Source organism: Choloepus didactylus, chromosome 5, assembly GCF_015220235.1.
Source record: "Choloepus didactylus isolate mChoDid1 chromosome 5, mChoDid1.pri, whole genome shotgun sequence".
Lineage (NCBI taxonomy): Eukaryota > Metazoa > Chordata > Mammalia > Pilosa > Megalonychidae > Choloepus > Choloepus didactylus.
Window position 1 is genome coordinate 104,210,750 of NC_051311.1, and position 18,901 is coordinate 104,229,650.

The window sequence follows — 18,901 nt, forward strand, 5'->3', positions numbered from 1 at the left end:
GTGATGTATCAAATATTCTGCCATAAATTGCAGCAAAGAACAAGCCAAACTTCTCACTCCCAATCCCTTCAACTTAAATTCCACATTATTTTATAAAGAAATTTCATTTTATTGATAGTTAAACCAACTGTTATTCAATAGTATCTTTAACTTTTGTAGCAAAGATGGTTAGGAGAAAACTAAATGTGGAATGCTTTCTATAATTTCCTTCTGAAAAGAACTTTATAAAGTGATAGACATAAAAGTAAAAATAATCATTTTATCCAATGATTAACAAAGAAAATACTTTTTACCTGTAAATAATCCAGAAAATCCATTTTTAGCAACAATGTTCTTCATTAAAACCCAGGTTGACATATGTAAAGGCACTGAAACTAAATGTTAAAGAAACAATGCTATTATAAATTACACCTTAATTTCTAATAAAGATAATATACATAAAATAATATTTATGTCCTCTGGGGTATATCATTTCTTTATAATCAGAACAGATTTGTTTACCTAAAGAGCTATTTTAAATCTTAATAGTTGGATTAATTAAAAAGCAAAAACAGAAAAAGGCTATAAGTTTAAAGGTCTACAGAAACAGATGCAATCAACTAGGAATACATAGAAAGCTTTTCCTGAATTGACAATGTTTTGTTTCTTATGCTTCGTGGTGGGTATTCTTTATACCTTTTCCCACATCTAAAAATCTCTAATAAAAAAATTTAGAGATGTATAGATTTCATGGGGTACTAATACAAACAGAAGACCTAATAACCATTTTTCAAGTAAATTTTTATTGTCCACAATTAAAATAAACATTTTTTTTTTTTCTAAAAGGTTCTGGAGAAAATAGCTCATTCTCCCCAGAGGGGTCCTGCTTTATTACAGCTTTTCTGAATGGAAGTGCTAGTCTTCAAATAAATTAGATCAGTCTTCTGTCCTTCAAGAGGCAGATTATCCGTTTGCCAATAGCAGCACCTCATTTATTTGCAACTACTCAAATATCTGGAACAAAGTAAAAGCGAACAGAAACAACAGACTATTTCTGTGCTCTGCAAAGGCAAAGGTCTCCCATCAGTCCATTTGACTGAGGGTTTCAATGAGAGCCAGAGTAAGGACTGAATGGAGCCAAGATTAGATGGAGGCTGTAGTTTTTAGCTGGTGCAGGCCCATAGGCAGGGTAAGGGTTGGGAAGAGGCAAAGATGGAGAAGCAGTACTTGAAGTCTTAGGTTGTTTCTGCCACTTCTGCTCCCTCTTCCTGGGTAGTACTTTGGGCTTCTTTCTCTGTTGTGAAGGTGATCCCAAAGCCTGATTCCCTCCCAACTTGATAACTGCCTATTCCTCTGTGGTTTGAGCTACAGAGGGCATAGTTGTATTTATTGTGTTGTAATATTTTTAACACCCTGTGACTTCATGCTAGAAGTTTTCTGTTGTTTATAGAACCTTTTTGTAGAAACATTAACTCTAAAGCACATCTGCATGTAAGTAAAAATCTCAATTTCATACAGAAAAAAAAAAAAAGTAAAAGCGAGTTTATTTCAAAAAACTTAGCAAAAGTAGGTGACTGGAGTTCAAATATTAAAGCTAGTGAATGAACTATTCTTACACAAAGTTCACTTACCTTCATATTATACACTGATTCTTTTTTTTAATTCAATTTTATTGAGATATATTCACATACCATGCAGTCATACAAAGTGTACATTCAATTGTTCACAGTACCATTATATAGTTATGTATTCATCACCAAAATTAATGTTTGAACATTTTCATTACCACATACACAAAAATAATAAGAATAAAAATTAAAGTGAAAAACAACAATTAGAGTAAAAAAGAACACTGGGTGCTTTTTTTTTTTTTTTTTGCCCCCATTTTTCTTCTCATCCATCCATACACTGGACAAAAGGGAATATGGTCCATATGGCTTTCCAATCACATTTATACACTGATTCTAAGTAGCTGGCTTAGCCCACACACTACTAGCTTAAAAAAAAAAAAAAAAAAAAAGTCTGCTAAGACGCAAGCATGCTACCATGTGAACAATGTGACAGCTGATAGGCTAAAGATTTCAAAGTCTTAAGTCTGAGACCATGCTGGCTGTATGATGTGTAAACAAAACTATATTACCCTATTATAGTACAGTTCTCAGAAGCTACTAAAAATTAATCAATGTTTACACTGATGACAACCCTGAATTAAGATAAAAGTACATACTATTAATCATGCCTGTGGGGAAAAAAGGAAAGATAGAAAGATATCCTTCAAAAATGGCACTTTAGAATTCTGCCACTTAACGGACTGGGGTTGGTTCCATTTACTTCATGTTTAAATATTTCATTAAAATCTGGAAACAACTGGTGAAAGAAAAGAGATCAAGTAGCCAAGTATTTCTGATTTTGTAGAATTCAAGCCCCAAATGGTCTTTAATAGTAGGATGAAATGAATGTGAAAGAGAATAAACAAAAAAGGAGTATCAACTGAATGTAAGCTATGGCATAGTTCTGGTGGAACCTCAAAATCATCTCCTTCCTTAAGTTCCAATATTAAAAAGCTATTCCTACAAGTAATGAGCAACTTCTTACAGTGTAAGGAAACACTGTTTTATTATGAAATATTTCAAGCATACAAAAAAGTATGGAAAATAATAAAAGAAACATACATTTACTGGTCACTCGCATTTATTAGATCTTAAATGTATATATAATTGAAGCCCCCTGTATATCCCTCCTCAATCTTCCCCTCTCTCCAGGGATAACCATTGTGTTTTGTTTTTTTTTTAACACCTACCTCCATGCAAGTGTTCAAACTTATACTACATCTGAACATATCCATAAATACATCCTCTTGCATTTTGTTTTTAAACTTTATATAAATGATACATTTATATAAATGATACCATACTGTACATTTACTCCTTCAAGTTGCTTTTAAGGTTTAGATATAGTTCATTAATTTCAATTGCTATATGGTATAGAATTATATGGATTATCACAATTTAAACATTTTCATGTCACGGACATTTAGGTGATTGCCAATTTTTTTGCTATAATTAAGAATCCTACAATGAATATGCTTGTACATGTGCAAAAGTTTCTCTATGTACAAATTTAGGAATAGAACAACTGGTTATAGGGCATTCTTAATATTGCCAGATTGTTAGCCAAAGCAGTTCTGATTTTGTAGTATGGCATGAGAAGTCCCACTGTTCCACATCCTCCCAAACAATCCAATGCATAAAAAACGTCCTCTCACTTCTGTTCTAGTTGTTATTTACCTCATTACTACCCAAATTGAACATTTTCTCAAAGTTTACTGGCCAAGTACAGCTAATTTTGTAATGATTCTTTTATTTTCATTCAAGCATTTGAAAGTATTAAATATGTTCAGAGGGGAAAAAAAAGTTTAATCTCTGGAAAACGTGGATCTGAGCCAGGTTTAAAAAGCTGAAATCAGAAATTAAAATTTTAAAAATTAAAATAATGCATTCATAAGTGAGGTAAAATTTACTTCTATTATAGGGTTTGGCACTTACCACATCCTAATGTAAGCAGCCTCTCCTCCACTACATTATAAGCTCTGTGGGATTGGATACTGTCTTATTTATCTGTATATCCCAGTACAGTGCCTTTTACACGGAGTAGGCACTCAATCAGTACTTGACTAAAGGATGAAACATGGGAGAATTGGTCTAAGTGGACTGATATAGAGATCATATTCTTATATGGAACTGACCATCATTCTATATGCAACATTTCATATTTTCTTTTTTTTTGCTTAGCAATAAGAGATTTGGTGGAGCTGAGCTGTGGAATGGAGGAAGCCAGTTTTAAATGGAACTCAGTTACTTCTTTGGGGGTAATAAATAATGTACAATTAAGGAATCAGAGTACCACTTACCCATTAGAGTAGCTATTATTTACAAATGGAAAATAAGAAGTGTTGGTGAGGATATGGAGAAACTGAAACCCTTGGGCTTTTGCTGATGGCAATGTAAAATGGTGCAGCTGCTTTGGAAAATAGTTCATCAAAAAGTTAAACACAGAATTATCACATGACCTGACAATTCCACTCCTAGGGATATACTGCAAAGAAAGCAGAGACTCAAACAGATACTTGTATACTAATGTTCAGAATAGCATTATTCACAATATCTAAAAGGTGGCAAAGACCCAAGTGTCTGTCAACAGATGAAAACGTAAATAAAATGTGGTATGTACATACAATGGAATATTGTTCAGCTGTATAAAGTAATGAAGCTCTGATACATGCTACCTTGAAAATCTTATGAACCTTGAAAACATTATGGTAAGTGAAACAAGTTAGGCACAAAAGGATGAATATTTCCCACTTTAATGAAACATCTAGAATAAGGAAATTCATAGAGACAGAAATTAGATTAGAGGTTACCAGGGGCTGGCAGGTAGAAAAACGGGGAGTTACTGCTTAATAGGTACAGAGTTTCTGTTTTAGGTGATGAAAAATGTTTGGTAATGGACAGTGTTGATGGTAGCAAAACACTGTAAATACAATTAATGCCACTGAATTGTATACTTTAAAATGGGTAAAATGGCAAATTTTGTTATATGTATGTTACTACAATAAAAAAAAACAAGAATAATAATGGGCTATTTATCACTCAAATAAGAAGCATAGTTTACAGTAGGAATTTATCTTGTTAAACCTTTGAACAACTGGTTCCAGACTGAAGAAGAGACGCAGGTAACAGTGACCAATGACAACCATGAAAAATTAAGACCCAAGGCTTATTTTAGGATTCTCCTTTGGATTTAAGTAGAAAAACAATAATTAGAAAAAGCAGCGAGTGGTAACAGTTAAACCTAATTAAAGAAGATCCTCATTGGTGCTAGTTGCAATTAGGATGTACTCACAATCACCTGGGGAACATTTTTAAAATACACAGGCTGGAACCCCACCTCACTTCCTCTAAATGAAAGTCTGTGGGGGTGCTACCGAGTTATAAGTATAATTAAAAAGCACCGCTGGTCACTTCAATGATTACTTACTTGAGTAAGTGGCTCTCAAACTTTAGTGTGCATCAGATTCCACCCATAAAGAGCCTCACCTTCTCCCTCATCACTACCAGGACCACCACCACCTCCCTGCCACAGTCATTAACTGTTTATGATAAGTCACACCACAGAGAATATTCCTAATACAGTAACAAAATCATTTAACAGGGAAAATAGGAATTCTGAGAAGATGAAAGGAAGAATGAAACAATAATTTTGAACTATCAAGGAAGACAGATAGGAGCTAGACAGCTAGAAGGCTTCTGCCTAAAATAGGGAAGTGGGAGAACATTTGATAAACTTTTAGTATCCCCCAGTTTTTACTTAGCTTATAATATTAGAGGAGTCTTGAAATTTAGTATCAGGAACAAAGGTTGTTACCAATATTCATCAGATTCATTTGCATCTCTAACAACCATTCATCTGTAATAAACATCAATGTTTCAACATTATACTTTCTACTTTTTATGCAAAATATTATTCTGGTGGGTTAAAACAACTTACATTAAAGACTTATTATAAGCCTTTTTCAACACAATTTTGTAATGGAAAATTTCCCATGAGTTTGCTACCCTTTCTAAAGAGAATCAACAGTGACAGAGGAAATCTAATGAAGCAAATAATTGTACACTCTTCCCTGAAAAATAGGTAGAAAAAAACTCACTAAAATAAAGGAGGCTACTTCTTCTTCTGCCCTAGATCGCCAGTGAGGAGCAGCTTTTCAAAACCACTACTCTCAGATGAAGAAGGCACTGATGCTTTTAACTCTGGGAAGAGACCTATATGGGAGGGCTAGGAATTTCATTTTTCCTTTTCTCACCAGATGTCTGTATGCGTGTATGTGTGTGAGAGAGAGTGTATATGCATACACACCCATTGGTATTTAGGTACATGTCTGAATTTCTGTCTCCAGACTGGCCCCACCAAAACCATCTGGGAAGGGCCTCAAGTCACGAGGTATACAAAGGTCCCTTGAGAAGGATCAGGGCAGAGGAGAGAGGAGAGGCTTTTTACCTCTCCGAACCCTTTTTCCATGTTGACCCACTCCAAGATATTACGTGTAAATTGTGTTATTATTATGTACATGAGTAAGGATGTACAAATATATGTCCTCTTTGTAGCAGATACGACTTTATATTTATAATGTGCATCACCACATGAAAGCAATCTAGGTCACTGGCACCAATTAAGTTGCCAGGCAAGTGGCTACAGTGATGCAGGTTGGTTTTGAGTGCCCTCCTTTGAGGGAAATGTAATGGTTGTCTGCTAGAGTGAGGATGGCCGAGCAGACGGCACTGCTTTTAAAACCAATGGCAGCTATCCCAAGCATTGATGTCCCTGAGTTTTTCTCTCCTCCCCTTTCTTCCCACTCCTTGCTGGGCCATTCTGGAACATCTTCTCTGCTCCCTCCTCCTTTTCAGCAGAAATGGATGTGAAGACACAGCTCCCTACCCTTCACCCCTAGCAGCCTCCCAGAGAGGGGACTGCAGAAACAGAAGACCTTTCTGCATGATTTAGTCTCTGCCTTTTCCCTGGAATCCAGGGAGAACTTTTGTTTTTCATATTTTTAAATCAGCATTTTATTCAGGACAGAAGCTAGGACTGACTAGTCAGTGCCAAGGAAAGGAAAGGGGTTTCCAGTGTTTCCCTGGTGTTTTGGGCTCTTCTTAGTATCCTCACTGTCACCATCATACCCATGGTATTCGGTAAGGAGAGGTGGGAAGGATGGTGGCAAGCAGCTCTCATCCTCTTGGGAAGCCAAACTGTGTCCCCAGTGGATGACACCTTGAGCCTCACTGCCAACCAATCCCCACCATGCCAGTATATGTTAAGTGTCTCTCTCATCTGGAATGTTTGTCAGGCATTCTTTCTAATCCTTTTCCTTTTCCCCTTAGGTGTGCCTCAATAGCTTCCTTCACAGAGTAAGAGGGCTTGTGACCCTCCCTTAATCAGACTAATTAAAGAAAGACACTTGTGTTCCCAAGTGGTGGTTTTATTTTTTAGTTTTTATGTTTGTATGGGAAATTGTGGATAAAGTGAAAGAACTGTAAATCTGTAAATAAATAGTGTATATCCTCCTCCTCAAAAAAAAAAAAAAAAAAAAAAAAAAAGGAAACAAAGCTGAAGGACTTCAAAACGCACATACATACACACAAAAGAGATTGGTATTGAAGATAATAAAGGAAAGCAGTTCAAAGAGAAGGATCCTCACAATGAAAAGAAAAAAGGATCCCAAACCTAAATTTTATCCAAAGGCAGAGAAAGGCAGACTGCAGATGAGGCAGGCAATGCTCAGAACTGATTCCAACAAGAACACCCCCTGAACATTTCAGCAAAATACATTGCCAACCGATATGTAGAAATGACCCTTATTCCACAAATAAAAGAGAATGTGACTCATATGTCTCATTATACTAAAAATCAAAATACCATCTAAACATAAGACTGCAAACTGGCAGTAATTTTTTTCAAATGCCACAAAGTATACTATTATTATACTATTATGCTATTTAAATGAGTTACGGGGAATAGAGGAGTTATCTGGGATATGTATGCACAATTATTTGTCTAAAACTAGGTCAGATATAAGCAAAACTTTAGTAAAACCAGAGTAATTTTAGTACAAATAGTGGCTAATAATTCAAAGATATGTGCTCTCTTACTTTCTTTGCTACTAGCCAACTGTGTAATCTTATAAATGTCTCAATCTTACTTTCTCATATTCCCCACTTCTTAAAAAAAAAAAAAAAAAGGCCAGCACAATAAGAGGAAAAAAAAAAAGAGCAAATAAAATGTATACACATACTAACAAAATAAAAAAATACTGAGAGAAATATTTCCTAGTAACTTCACCTCCTTCATCCTGATTTGCCTAGATTTACTTTGTTGGTTTATTTGAAAGAATATTTAAAAGGAGAAGAAAAATGAAAATTTGAGATAGATATGAAAACAAACTGTAGGAAAAATATAATAAAACAATTTGGCTTTTGAATGACAGATAATTTGATCTTCAGCATTGCAAGTATGAGACAACTGATGGCAGGGAAGATACATCAGACTTTAAGATTTCTTAAAATTTTTGTTTGGGTTTAGAGTATTTTTTTCTGGGTATTCTATACTAACAGTATATTAGTTTCATTCAAGTAAATAACAGGGCAGCAGAGGGTTAAACAAAACAAAACAACTTTTACCTATTTTAGGTATCCCTAACATAATATCTGGAAGAAAAAAAACAGAAAACTTTTCATGGCATCTTTAAAATGTTTTAAATTAAACTTACTTTTATGACTTTCATATATCCAAAGTTGTGTCTGTTTTTGTGTTTTTACCACATCAAATGGTAAAGTTGCAACAGCTGCAATCTATCAGAGAGTAAAATTATTTATTTTAAATTTACCATTTAATTTTCCCTAAAATACTTTTTTCATTCTTCTAATTAGTACGTTATATAATATGGATAATGAATATCATAACTAAACTGAAACTTAAAACCAGATATATTTAAAGAGATACTTTTATTAAAGAAAATAGAAACATATCTGTATTTCTTACAACATTCTGGAGTAGGTAAATAAAACTCATTCTCAGAAAAGGACCACTTCTCTCCTAAGTTCATACAGCTACTAGTGGCACAGAGCCCACTAGATCTTGCTGATCCCAAAACCACTGCTCACAGTTATCTGATGCTCCACTGACTTCCATTATTTCTTTACCACAAATGAAGGTATATACGTTTTAAAGCAGAAAATCTAAAGAATCTAGTAAGCATTAAAAATTTTCTAACAAATGTTTCAAAAGCAAATAAAATTAAAAATTAAATTTAGGTAAATAAAATGGACTTTTAGCTTTTAGTTCTATACAACTTTACTTTAGGAGTTTCAAAATATTTGTAAAATGTAATTAAAATAGTTAACAAATCACATTTTTAAAACAGTTTTCAAAATGAATCAATTTAACAATTATTTCCAGTAATGCTTTTAAGTAGGCATGAGAGATGTTTTAAAAAAATAACTAAATTCCTTTAAGAATGTTTTTGCAATATTTGATACAACAGTCAGATAAAGTAAAACTTGTTTCTATTTTTGCTTCCCAACTCACATTGGTCAATATGTTCATAAAACACATCTTAAAAATCAATTATATTTCATTTCAAAACTCAATACCCCAAAACTTGATGATTTAAGTTCTTGAAATCAAATCAGTTTCAAAGATCTCAGGCAAGATAAAATCAATTACTGCTTCTCCAACTTCAAAATCCACCATGGAGTTGCAAAACACAGATACAATGCTACATGAGCCTCTTTTGGCATCTGTAAATTGATACGCTTTAAGCCTGCTATTCAACTTGCTGGCAATTTGTACAATGTCTTATGGATATGATCTTTCTGGGGCAGAGGCAAATCTTTATTTGAAAACTGTCAAAGGGTAGCAGCATTTTCTGGATCACATACATGCACACAAAATCATTAAAAAATAAATTTTCTATGTTAAGCAGAAGAAATAAAATAGAGAACTTTCCTTCATATTATTGAAAAGCTGCACAACATTCTAATGCCATTATAACCCTTGAATAGATCCCTTTGATCTATTCAAAAATACTAATAGTTTTTTTGGGTTCAATAGGCTTATAATTTACTAGGTTTAATTTGACAATCTTAGACCTGAAAATATTCATATCTAAGTTTTAAAATCAACTGCAGGGGCTTCTCTTACCCTAGATTTTCTAATATAATTATTCTAGTATTTCCCCGCAGATCTCTATCACTTTATTCTGCCTCTTTCACCCTTGTTGTTACATAGTTCCAATGTCTGTGTTTCACTGTAAGTCAATCACAAATTCATTGTGGAAGTATATGAGTACAAGAAAACTTTTTATAGCCAAAGTCATGATGATACAAATCTGTTTAAAGAAAGTCCTCTATGTGACATTCCATTAAGTGGAGGGGCTGGGAAAAGGCAGGTAGATTCTCTACTATCCCAAAATGGACATTTGAGATTCCCCTTTTTCTGATCATAACTTCTTAAGTACTTACCAAGCCAAAATATTTTCAAAGAAAGAGGAGTTAGCAACAGAAGATGAAACTGCTTCTATTCAACCCAATTACAGATATGGGATGCTACCCTATGAAATATTACCTATCCAGATCTACTGGCATTTAATGAACTAATGTTTTGCAAAATGTCTTGTAAATAATAAAGCATTATCAAAAAAAAGCATTATTATTATGACAATTGTAAACATCTAACAATATCCAAAAGTTTTTCAAAAAATATAATGTATTCTTAATATAATAAAAACATAAACACAAAGTACATTTTAAAATATTTTAATGTCTAATAACTGATTTCCTCATAAAACATAGTAAATGCTTAGAAAATTCTTAATGCAATGCAGCCCAAAAGTGCTATCTCAACAGTACATTTTAAAATATTTTAATGTCTAATAACTGATTTCCTCATAAAACACAGTAAATGCTTAGAAAATTCTTAATGCAATGCAGCCCAAAAGTGCTATCTCAACATACTTGATATACTATATGTTTTATACTGTTTTAAATAACACACTAATTACTATTATTCTTTAATATGAACAACAGAATAAACTTACCGAACCAGACAATGCCCCTGAAGTAAAGTTGATCATAAATGTTGGCTCATATAAACTGTATTTCTCACACAACAACTTCTTTAAAACTTCATAGTTATACCAGTATATTGCTATAAAAACAGAGAATGAAATGAATACATATAGAAATGAAATGTGGACTTTAAAATAAAATGTTTATGAAGTTATATATTAAAGGAAAAGAAAAATTCTAACCACGACACACCTTGCTTTCTGCTTAGAAACATATACTACATGAGCTTAAAAAAGGGGGGAGCGGTGGTGGTGAGCCAAATTCTCAGTAATATTCTAGGAGTCTCAAAAGCAAAGAATTAGGTATCAGTAAAGTAGGACCTTAATTTCAAAACCTGTCAAGCACAGTAACAGAAAGGAAATCTACAGGCCAAACACATTCATGAATATAGGTGTAAAAATCCTAAAAGAATAAATAATAATAAGGAAACTTAAGCCAGACGTATTTCATAAAAAATCACACATACCCTATGGCTAAATTAGGTTTATCACAGGACTGCAAAGGTAGTTAACATACTAAAACTTTAAATGCCTTACACCCATTAACAGATTAAATGATAATACCCAAGTGATCATCTAAAACTGATGGAAAAAGCACTTGATAAAATTCAATCCTTTTACATTAAAAGCAAACAAATTTCTTGGAAAACTAGGTGTAATGGATTGTGTACCCCAATGAGGACACGTTCTTGGTATTCATCTGCATTCTGCCGGGTATGGAGCCATAGTAAAGAAGTTGACTTCAGGATGTTACTTCAGCTAAGATGTGTCCCAACTAAATCAGTTTGGACTTTAATCCAGAATACTAGAGTCCTTTATAAACAGTGTGAAAGTCAGGTGGAGAAAGAAGCCACTGGGAATAGCCAGAACCTGGAAGTCTACTGAACCTGGAAAAGAAAAGACAAGACACCACCATGCGCATTGCCATGTGACAGAACAGCTAAAGCCAAGGACCAAGGATTGCTGGCAGCTAGACTTAGAATGCCACACTCATCTGGGAGAAAGCATCATCTTCCTGACGTCTCAATTTTGGACTTCTAACCTCAAAACTATGAGCCAACAAATTCCCATTGCTAGGGCAGGGCAAGAAGGCAGCATAGAGAGGTGTGGAATTTATTTAGTCCTCTAGAGCAACTAGTAAATAGCCAGGAACAACTAGTAAATAGTTTGGAACATCTGTTGGGGAACACCCATGACTGTTCACACATCATACACTAGTCTGGAATGGGTAGAAGAGTTGAGATCACAGCATAAAAGCTGTAAGTAAAAACTGCGGAAATGGCGTCCGGGCACAGCAGGCTGAGCTGCAAAACTTCACTGTGGGATAAAGAAGCAGTCCCTGCTGACAGCAAAGGAATGTAGCTCAACCAAGCTCCAACTGCAGTTTTAATTAACAAATGTGGGCTGCTGAATGTAAGCTACAAGCACAGATAAACCCCTAACAAACAGGAAAGTATCTTGAGGTCACTCCCAGTGCAGAGGAGGTGGGACTGATGGAAAAAATACAGAGGCCTTTGGAGACGGCTGAGCTTAGAATACTGGAAAAAGGCTATGTCCCAAAAAAAGTACAACAGAGGACCAGGTACTATCTCTGGCCAACAGGTGAAACTGGGGGCCCAGGGACTGGTTCCAATAAGGGGCTTTCTCTCTCTTTTTTTCTCTCAATCTGAGTAGCTCATTAGAGAAAGCTTCAGGCATTTTCAGTTCTCAGACTTGACCTAGGCAAGCATGGAGCTAACAGAGTCAGAGAGTCAAAGGAGGAATTCAAGAGCAGAAGATAACTCCCTAGGGGGTGTATCTTCCTTAAGAAAAGGGGGGTGGGGACCAGCTCAAGTGGCTGCCCTGCCTTCAGAACTCAGACCACAGGGCCTGGGGGAAAACAATTAAACCATAAACTACTTAAGCTTGGCTCCTCACACTCTCAGTCTCTGGCCAGGACAGGGTCTGCTGAGAATTAAAGGGAGAACAACTCTTTGCACCAGAGGGGAGCGATGTGCTGACAGGCACCCCCTACTGGGCAGGACAGGAAAAACACAGCATCTAGAGGCCTCACAGGCAAGTCTACCAATCTTCTAGGACTCACCCTCGGGGAAACCTGATACTGAATACAGCTCCTCCTGAGACCTGAGCGCCTCTGGTCTGGGAAAATCTGATTGTGGTAATCAAGGAAACCAGATGCCTAGACAGCAGAAAACTACAAATCAAAAAGGAAAAATGAAGATATGGCCCATCAAAGGAACAAACTTACATTTTAACTGAGATAAGGAATTGAAACAACTAATTAAAGATCTTCAAATAAATATGCTAAGTCAATTCAAAAACCAATTCAATGAGTTGACAGAAGATATGGCAAAAGAAATGAAGCATATAAAGAAGACATTGGGCAAACATAAAGAAGAACTCGAAAGTCTGAAAAAAGCAATTGGCAGAACCATGGAAATGAAAGGCACAACACAAGAGATGAAAAACAAAATGGAGACATAAAACAGCAGATTTCAAGAAGCAGAAGAAAAGATTCATGAAATGGAAAACAGGACACCTGAAATCTTACACACAAAAGAAAAGATAGGAAAAAGAATGGAAAAATATGAGCAACATCCAAAGGAATTAAACAACATGAAGTACATGAATGTACGTGTCACGGGTGTCCCAGAAGAAGAGAAGGGAAAAGGGGCAGAAGTAATAATGGAGGAAATAATCAATGAAAATTTCCCATCTCTTATGAAAGACATAAAATTACAGATCCAAGAAGCGCAGCATACCCCAAACAGAATAGATTTGAATAGACCTATGCCAAGGCACTTAATAATCAGATTATCAAATGTTAAAGACAAGAAGGGAATCCTGAAAGCAGCAAGAAAAAAGCAATCCATCACATACAAGGGAAGCTCGATAAGATGCAGTATGTTTTGTTTTTTTTTAATTCCTTTGCTTTGTTTTGTTTGAAATGTTGGTTTTGTTTGTTTTTTTAATTTTTTGATAAAGCTAAAAAAAGAAAAAAAAGAAAAAAAAAGGATTGTGTTTTTGTAGTAGAAACCATGGAGGCAAGAAGGCAGTGATATGATATATTTAAAATACTAAAAGAGAAAAACCACCAACCAAGAATTTTATATCTGGCAAAAGTGTCCCTCAAATGTGAGGGAGGGTTTAAAATATTCTCGGACAAACAGACAATGAGTGAATTTGTGACCAAGATACCTGTTCTATAGGAAATACTAAAGGGAGCACTACAGACAGATAGGAAAGGACAGGAGTGAGAGGTCTGGAGCACAATTTTGGGTGATGGTAGCACAATAATGTAAATACACTGTACAAAGATGACTGTGAGTATGGTTGAAAGAGGAAGGTTGGGGGCATGAGGGACACCAGAAGGAAAGAGGGATGATAAAGGCTGGGATTGTATAATTTAGTGAAACCTAGAGCAGTCAATGATTGTGATAAAATGTACAAATATGTTTTTACATGAGGGAGAAAAAATGAATGTCAACCTTGCAAGGTGTTAAAAATGGGGTGGTATTTAGGAAAAAATACAATCAGTGCAAACTAGAGTCTATAGTTAACAGCAACACTGTATTATGCTTCCTTTTATATAACAAAGGCAATATACCAAAGCTAAATGCCTATAAGAGGGGGATATAAGGGAGGGGCATGGGATTCTTGGCATTGGTGGTGTTGTCTGACTTTTTTATTGTACTTTATCTTTTCTTTTGTTGTTTTTTATCTGTCATTGTTTTTTCTTTCTTTTTCTTTTGTCTTTCTACTTTTTTTGACTCTTCCTCTTTGTGGAAGAAATGAAGATGTCCTTATATAGCTAGTAGCAGTGCATGCATAAGTATGTGATTATACAGAGAAGCACTGATTGTTTACTTAGGATGGAATGTATGGTGCATGAATACAACTGTCTAAAAAAAATAGTTTGACGGATGAGCCTTGAGGACATTATGTTGAGTGAAATAAGTCAATCACAAAAGGACAAATATTGTATGATCTCACTAATATGAACTAATTATAATATGCAAACTTACAGACATGAAATATAGGTTACCAGGTTACAGAATGAGCCTAAAGAATGGGGAGTGTTGCTTAATATGTGCAGAATGTTTAACTAGGTTGAACTTAAGCGTTTGGAAATGAACAGAGGTGACGGTAGCACATTATTGTGAGAATAACTATGGTGTGTGAATGTGGAAAGGGGAGGTTTAGAGTCAGAAGGAAAGTTGGAGGTTAAAAGATGGGAATGTATAAAACAGGGAATCTTGTGGTGGACAATGTCTGTGATTAAATGTACAAATATTAGAAATTTCTTTCATGAACTAGAAAAAATTTATGACACTATTACTAGAAGTTAATAATAGAGGGGTATATGGGGGGAATGTACCTATTGCAATCTATGTACTACAGTTAGTAATATTTTAATATTCTTTCATCAACAGTAACAAATGTACTATACCAATACTATGAGTCAATAACAGAGGGGGGGGGTTAGGGGTATGGGAGGATTTGAGTTTTCTTTTTTGTTTTTATTTCTTTTCTGGAGTAATTAAAATGTTCTAAAATTGATCATGGGTATATATGCACAACTATGCCATGTGAGCCAGTGATTATATACTTCGGATGGTTTGTATGATGTGTGAATATATCTCAATAAAAATGCATTTAAAAAAAAATTCCCATAGCTTAGGCCAACCCAACCAAGGACATGTCCAAACTGGGGTACACGATTCAAACTACCAAACTACTCATTCAATGAAGACTCATAAAGATCTAAGAGCGCAATACTGAACTAGGGGTTTATGGTCACTGAAAAAAATTTACCTTCAACTTAAAGGGTTGTTTAAAATCTAGTTGATTTTAAAGTAATACATGAATAAGACAAAACTACTCCAAATTTAGAAGGTATTAGTAAGACAAATCCTACCTGAAAAAGGTACATCTCTAAGAATAGTAGGAGTCCAGCCCTTCCAAAGGGAAATCCAACCATCTTCAGATACTTTCTTGCTGACAAATTGATGCAATTCCTTGTAAGAAAACTTCTTAGACTGCATCTTGGTTCTAATCAATTCTAATGGACTTATCACAGTTACTGCACCAACTAATACAAACAAGGAAATGCAATTTTTTAAAAAGCCATGTACTATGTAAATTCATTTGCAAAAATTAATATTTATGTATTTTCTAATAAATTTTAAACTTTCATTCTGAAATATCTACAAATCTTAAAACCTAATCTTTAATGATTCAAACACAATGGCACAGATTTTCTTCCTTGATAAATGTATTTCCTAAAGTCCATTTTCACCTTATTCTTTCTTGTTTCAACTCTTTCAAGGACAGTTCCAGTAATATTATACATCAAAATGAAAATATAGGAGATTTATTACTTACATCTGGCTACAATTCCAGCAATAATTGGTGTGCGACTTTCATTTTCTCCTAGTTTATATCTTAGAAAACCAGTTAACTGATCATAGCAAGTAAAATAAATAACTGTTGCAGGAACTGCCATCACTCTGTTAGAAACATACAAATAAAAAAATTTGTTCAAAATTATCAGGTCTTAAACAGTCTCTAAATTAAATTCAACTAGTATTAAATATAAGCTAAAACTCATATATTCTATAAATTTGAAAACTACAACAAATCATCTTATGAGATCAATTTTTCTTTTATTTTAGAAATTATTAGTGCTTAACAATTCACATAATAGCTCTTTAATAGAGAATTAAAATTGTCTTTAGAACAGAAAATATATATATCATGATATATCTTAACATGTGTCCACTTGTCAATATTTTAGTAAAGGAAAAGCTGAAAGAACAGCAAATTCATACTTTTGAAAATGAAAATGAAAAAGAAAAAAGAAAGAAATTATGCTTTTTTAGGACATGTCCAAACTGGGGTACACAATTCAAACTACCACACTACTCATTCAATAAAGACTCATAAAGATCTAAGAGTGCAATACTGCTTTTTTAGGCCAACCCAACCAAAGACATGTCCAAACTGGGGTACACAATTCAAACTACCACACTCAAACCATCTATCTTTAAGAGGGCCTGTTTCATACCTAACATTTGGCCAGGACCTGGAAATTCAGCCCTTGGAGCACAGGCCATGATAAGGTTGTTTTGTATATCTGGAACACTAAGCCAATTTCTCGGTTGTTTTGGGAAAACAATGAAATTTGTAGTGAACATTTGCTTTCATTCTGGGGGTCTGGAATTTTGGTAATTTTAATTAGTCACACACTAGAATATATTACATGACCAACTCTGAAAAAAATCCCTGAACTCTGAGACTCAGGTGGGCTTCCTGAGGCAGAATCACTTCACACATGTTGCCACAGTTCTTTTTACTCCAAGTTCTGTGCAATCCCATGAAGGAGGACTTTGAAAGCTTATGCCTGGTCAACCCCAAACTCTGCCTGATGAGTCTTTCCCCCTTACTGATCGTGCTTTAATAAACTCTGGCCATGAGTATAACTTTATCTAGTCCTTTGAGACCTATTAGTGAATCATCAAATGTGTAGGCAGTCATGTGATACCCCCCCTCAAAAAAATGCTTTGGAAATTTTAAAATTCTAACATTAAAAGTGCAAGACTTTGTCCAATCATGCTGATTATAAAATAAAGCAACAAATATTAATTAGTACAAAACATACTCAGTTTCAACTTACAGTGTAGGTGGAAGGCCACTCCACAAGGATTTTATGCCCTCATTTCGAACGATTTTCAAAAAGGCATCCTAAAATTATAATGGGAAAAACTAGTCAAAATATATCTCTGAACCTGATATACAAAAAGTATATAGTAGTAATTGGCTGGTAATTTGATTCTTTTAAGCAGTTATTTCTAAAATACAAGCTTCTAAGATTTACGTATGCCTAGTCTTTAAAAAATAAGAACAAGGAATTTTTCTTCACTTTCAAACAAAAGTAAAATGAAACATTTTCTGGGTGATAATTTCTGCTTACATACTCAACCCTATATTATTAACCTCTCGATTTTTCTAACTAGGGCTCAAAAACCAAGCTTTGGAAGGATTATTGTAAAAAGGAAACGGAGTAATGGCAGAGGATTGGTCAGACAAAATCTCTTACAGACAACAATTATGAAATCTGGGGAAAATATTAACAACTGTTACTAGAAAATGAGGGAAAATTACTGTAGGTAAGATTTGCGAATTTGCGGCATTTTACCCGCAGAACTACCCAATCAACCTGCAGCTTGGGTGACAAGGAACATGGCATTTCCTCACTCAAGATGGCAGAAAAGACAGAGCCTGGAACTGACAGAATAATCCGGAAGTTAAGGGGGAAACATGGAAGAGGAGTTACAAAGGCATAAGCCCCCAATTTTGCATTTAAATCAGCCACAAACCTTGGCTCACCACTAAATTATGCAAGCCCAGGGGAAAACAATAGGTGACTTGGCAAAAAAAGCAACAACTGAAGATTGAGTGAAAATTTCAGCTGCTGCCCACCACAAGGAAGTCAAAGTTCAGTCCAGCCAAAGTTAAATACTTTCTAAAATAAACAGACTCTCAAGAAGGGCATAAAAGAAACCAGAGACTTTACAATGCATTGTTTGTAATGACCAGCATGCGATTAAAAAATGACTAGATACACAAAGAAACAAGAAAATGTCACCCAAAGTCAGAGAAAAAAGTAGTCAACAGAAACTAACACTGAGATGATTCTGATGATGCACATTGAACATATAATAGCAACTATTATAAATATCTTCAAACCTTAAAGAAAAACACATGAATAAAGCATGAACAAATTCAGAATTTCAGCAAGGAAACAGTAACTATAAAAAAAAACCAAATGAAAATCCTATACCTGAAATGAAAAACTCACTAATGGACATAATAGAAGAATGGAGACAGCAGAATAAAAGTGTCATCACTGAACCTGAAGAAAGACCTATTCAACTGGAAAAAAAAAGGGAGAGAAAAAACAGTGAAGAAAACAGAACTGAGATTCCAAGACCTATGGTGCAATATCGAAGGTAAAACATGAGTACATTCACGGTCAAAAAGTAGAGGAGAGAGAAAGGGGCAAAAAAATAACCTAACGTTGAAATCACTGCCCTCCCCCCTACGTGAGATCAGACACCCAGGGTAGTGAATCTCCCTGGCAACGTGGAATATGACTCCCGGGGAGGAATGTAGACCCGGCATCGTGGGATGGAGAACATCTTCTGGACCAAAAGGGGGATGTGAAAGGAAATGAAATAA

At 34.8% G+C, this 18,901-nt stretch overlaps 1 protein-coding gene across 5 annotated transcripts in view; it reads right to left on the reverse strand.

Annotated features, from left to right (window-relative positions):
- Nucleotides 1-18,901, reverse strand: part of SLC25A40 (solute carrier family 25 member 40) — a 206,643-nt gene that overhangs the window by 846 nt on the left and 186,896 nt on the right. For all 5 annotated transcript variants that reach the window (XM_037836597.1, XM_037836598.1, XM_037836596.1 and 2 more), the window contains exons 6-11: nt 17,337-17,404; nt 16,046-16,170; nt 15,579-15,752; nt 10,631-10,740; nt 8,303-8,384; nt 294-374 (exon numbers count right to left, since the gene is read on the reverse strand). In XM_037836597.1, coding sequence (XP_037692525.1) covers nt 294-374; nt 8,303-8,384; nt 10,631-10,740; nt 15,579-15,752; nt 16,046-16,170; nt 17,337-17,404 — 640 coding nt within the window. The remainder of the gene's footprint in view (nt 1-293; nt 375-8,302; nt 8,385-10,630; nt 10,741-15,578; nt 15,753-16,045; nt 16,171-17,336; nt 17,405-18,901) is intronic.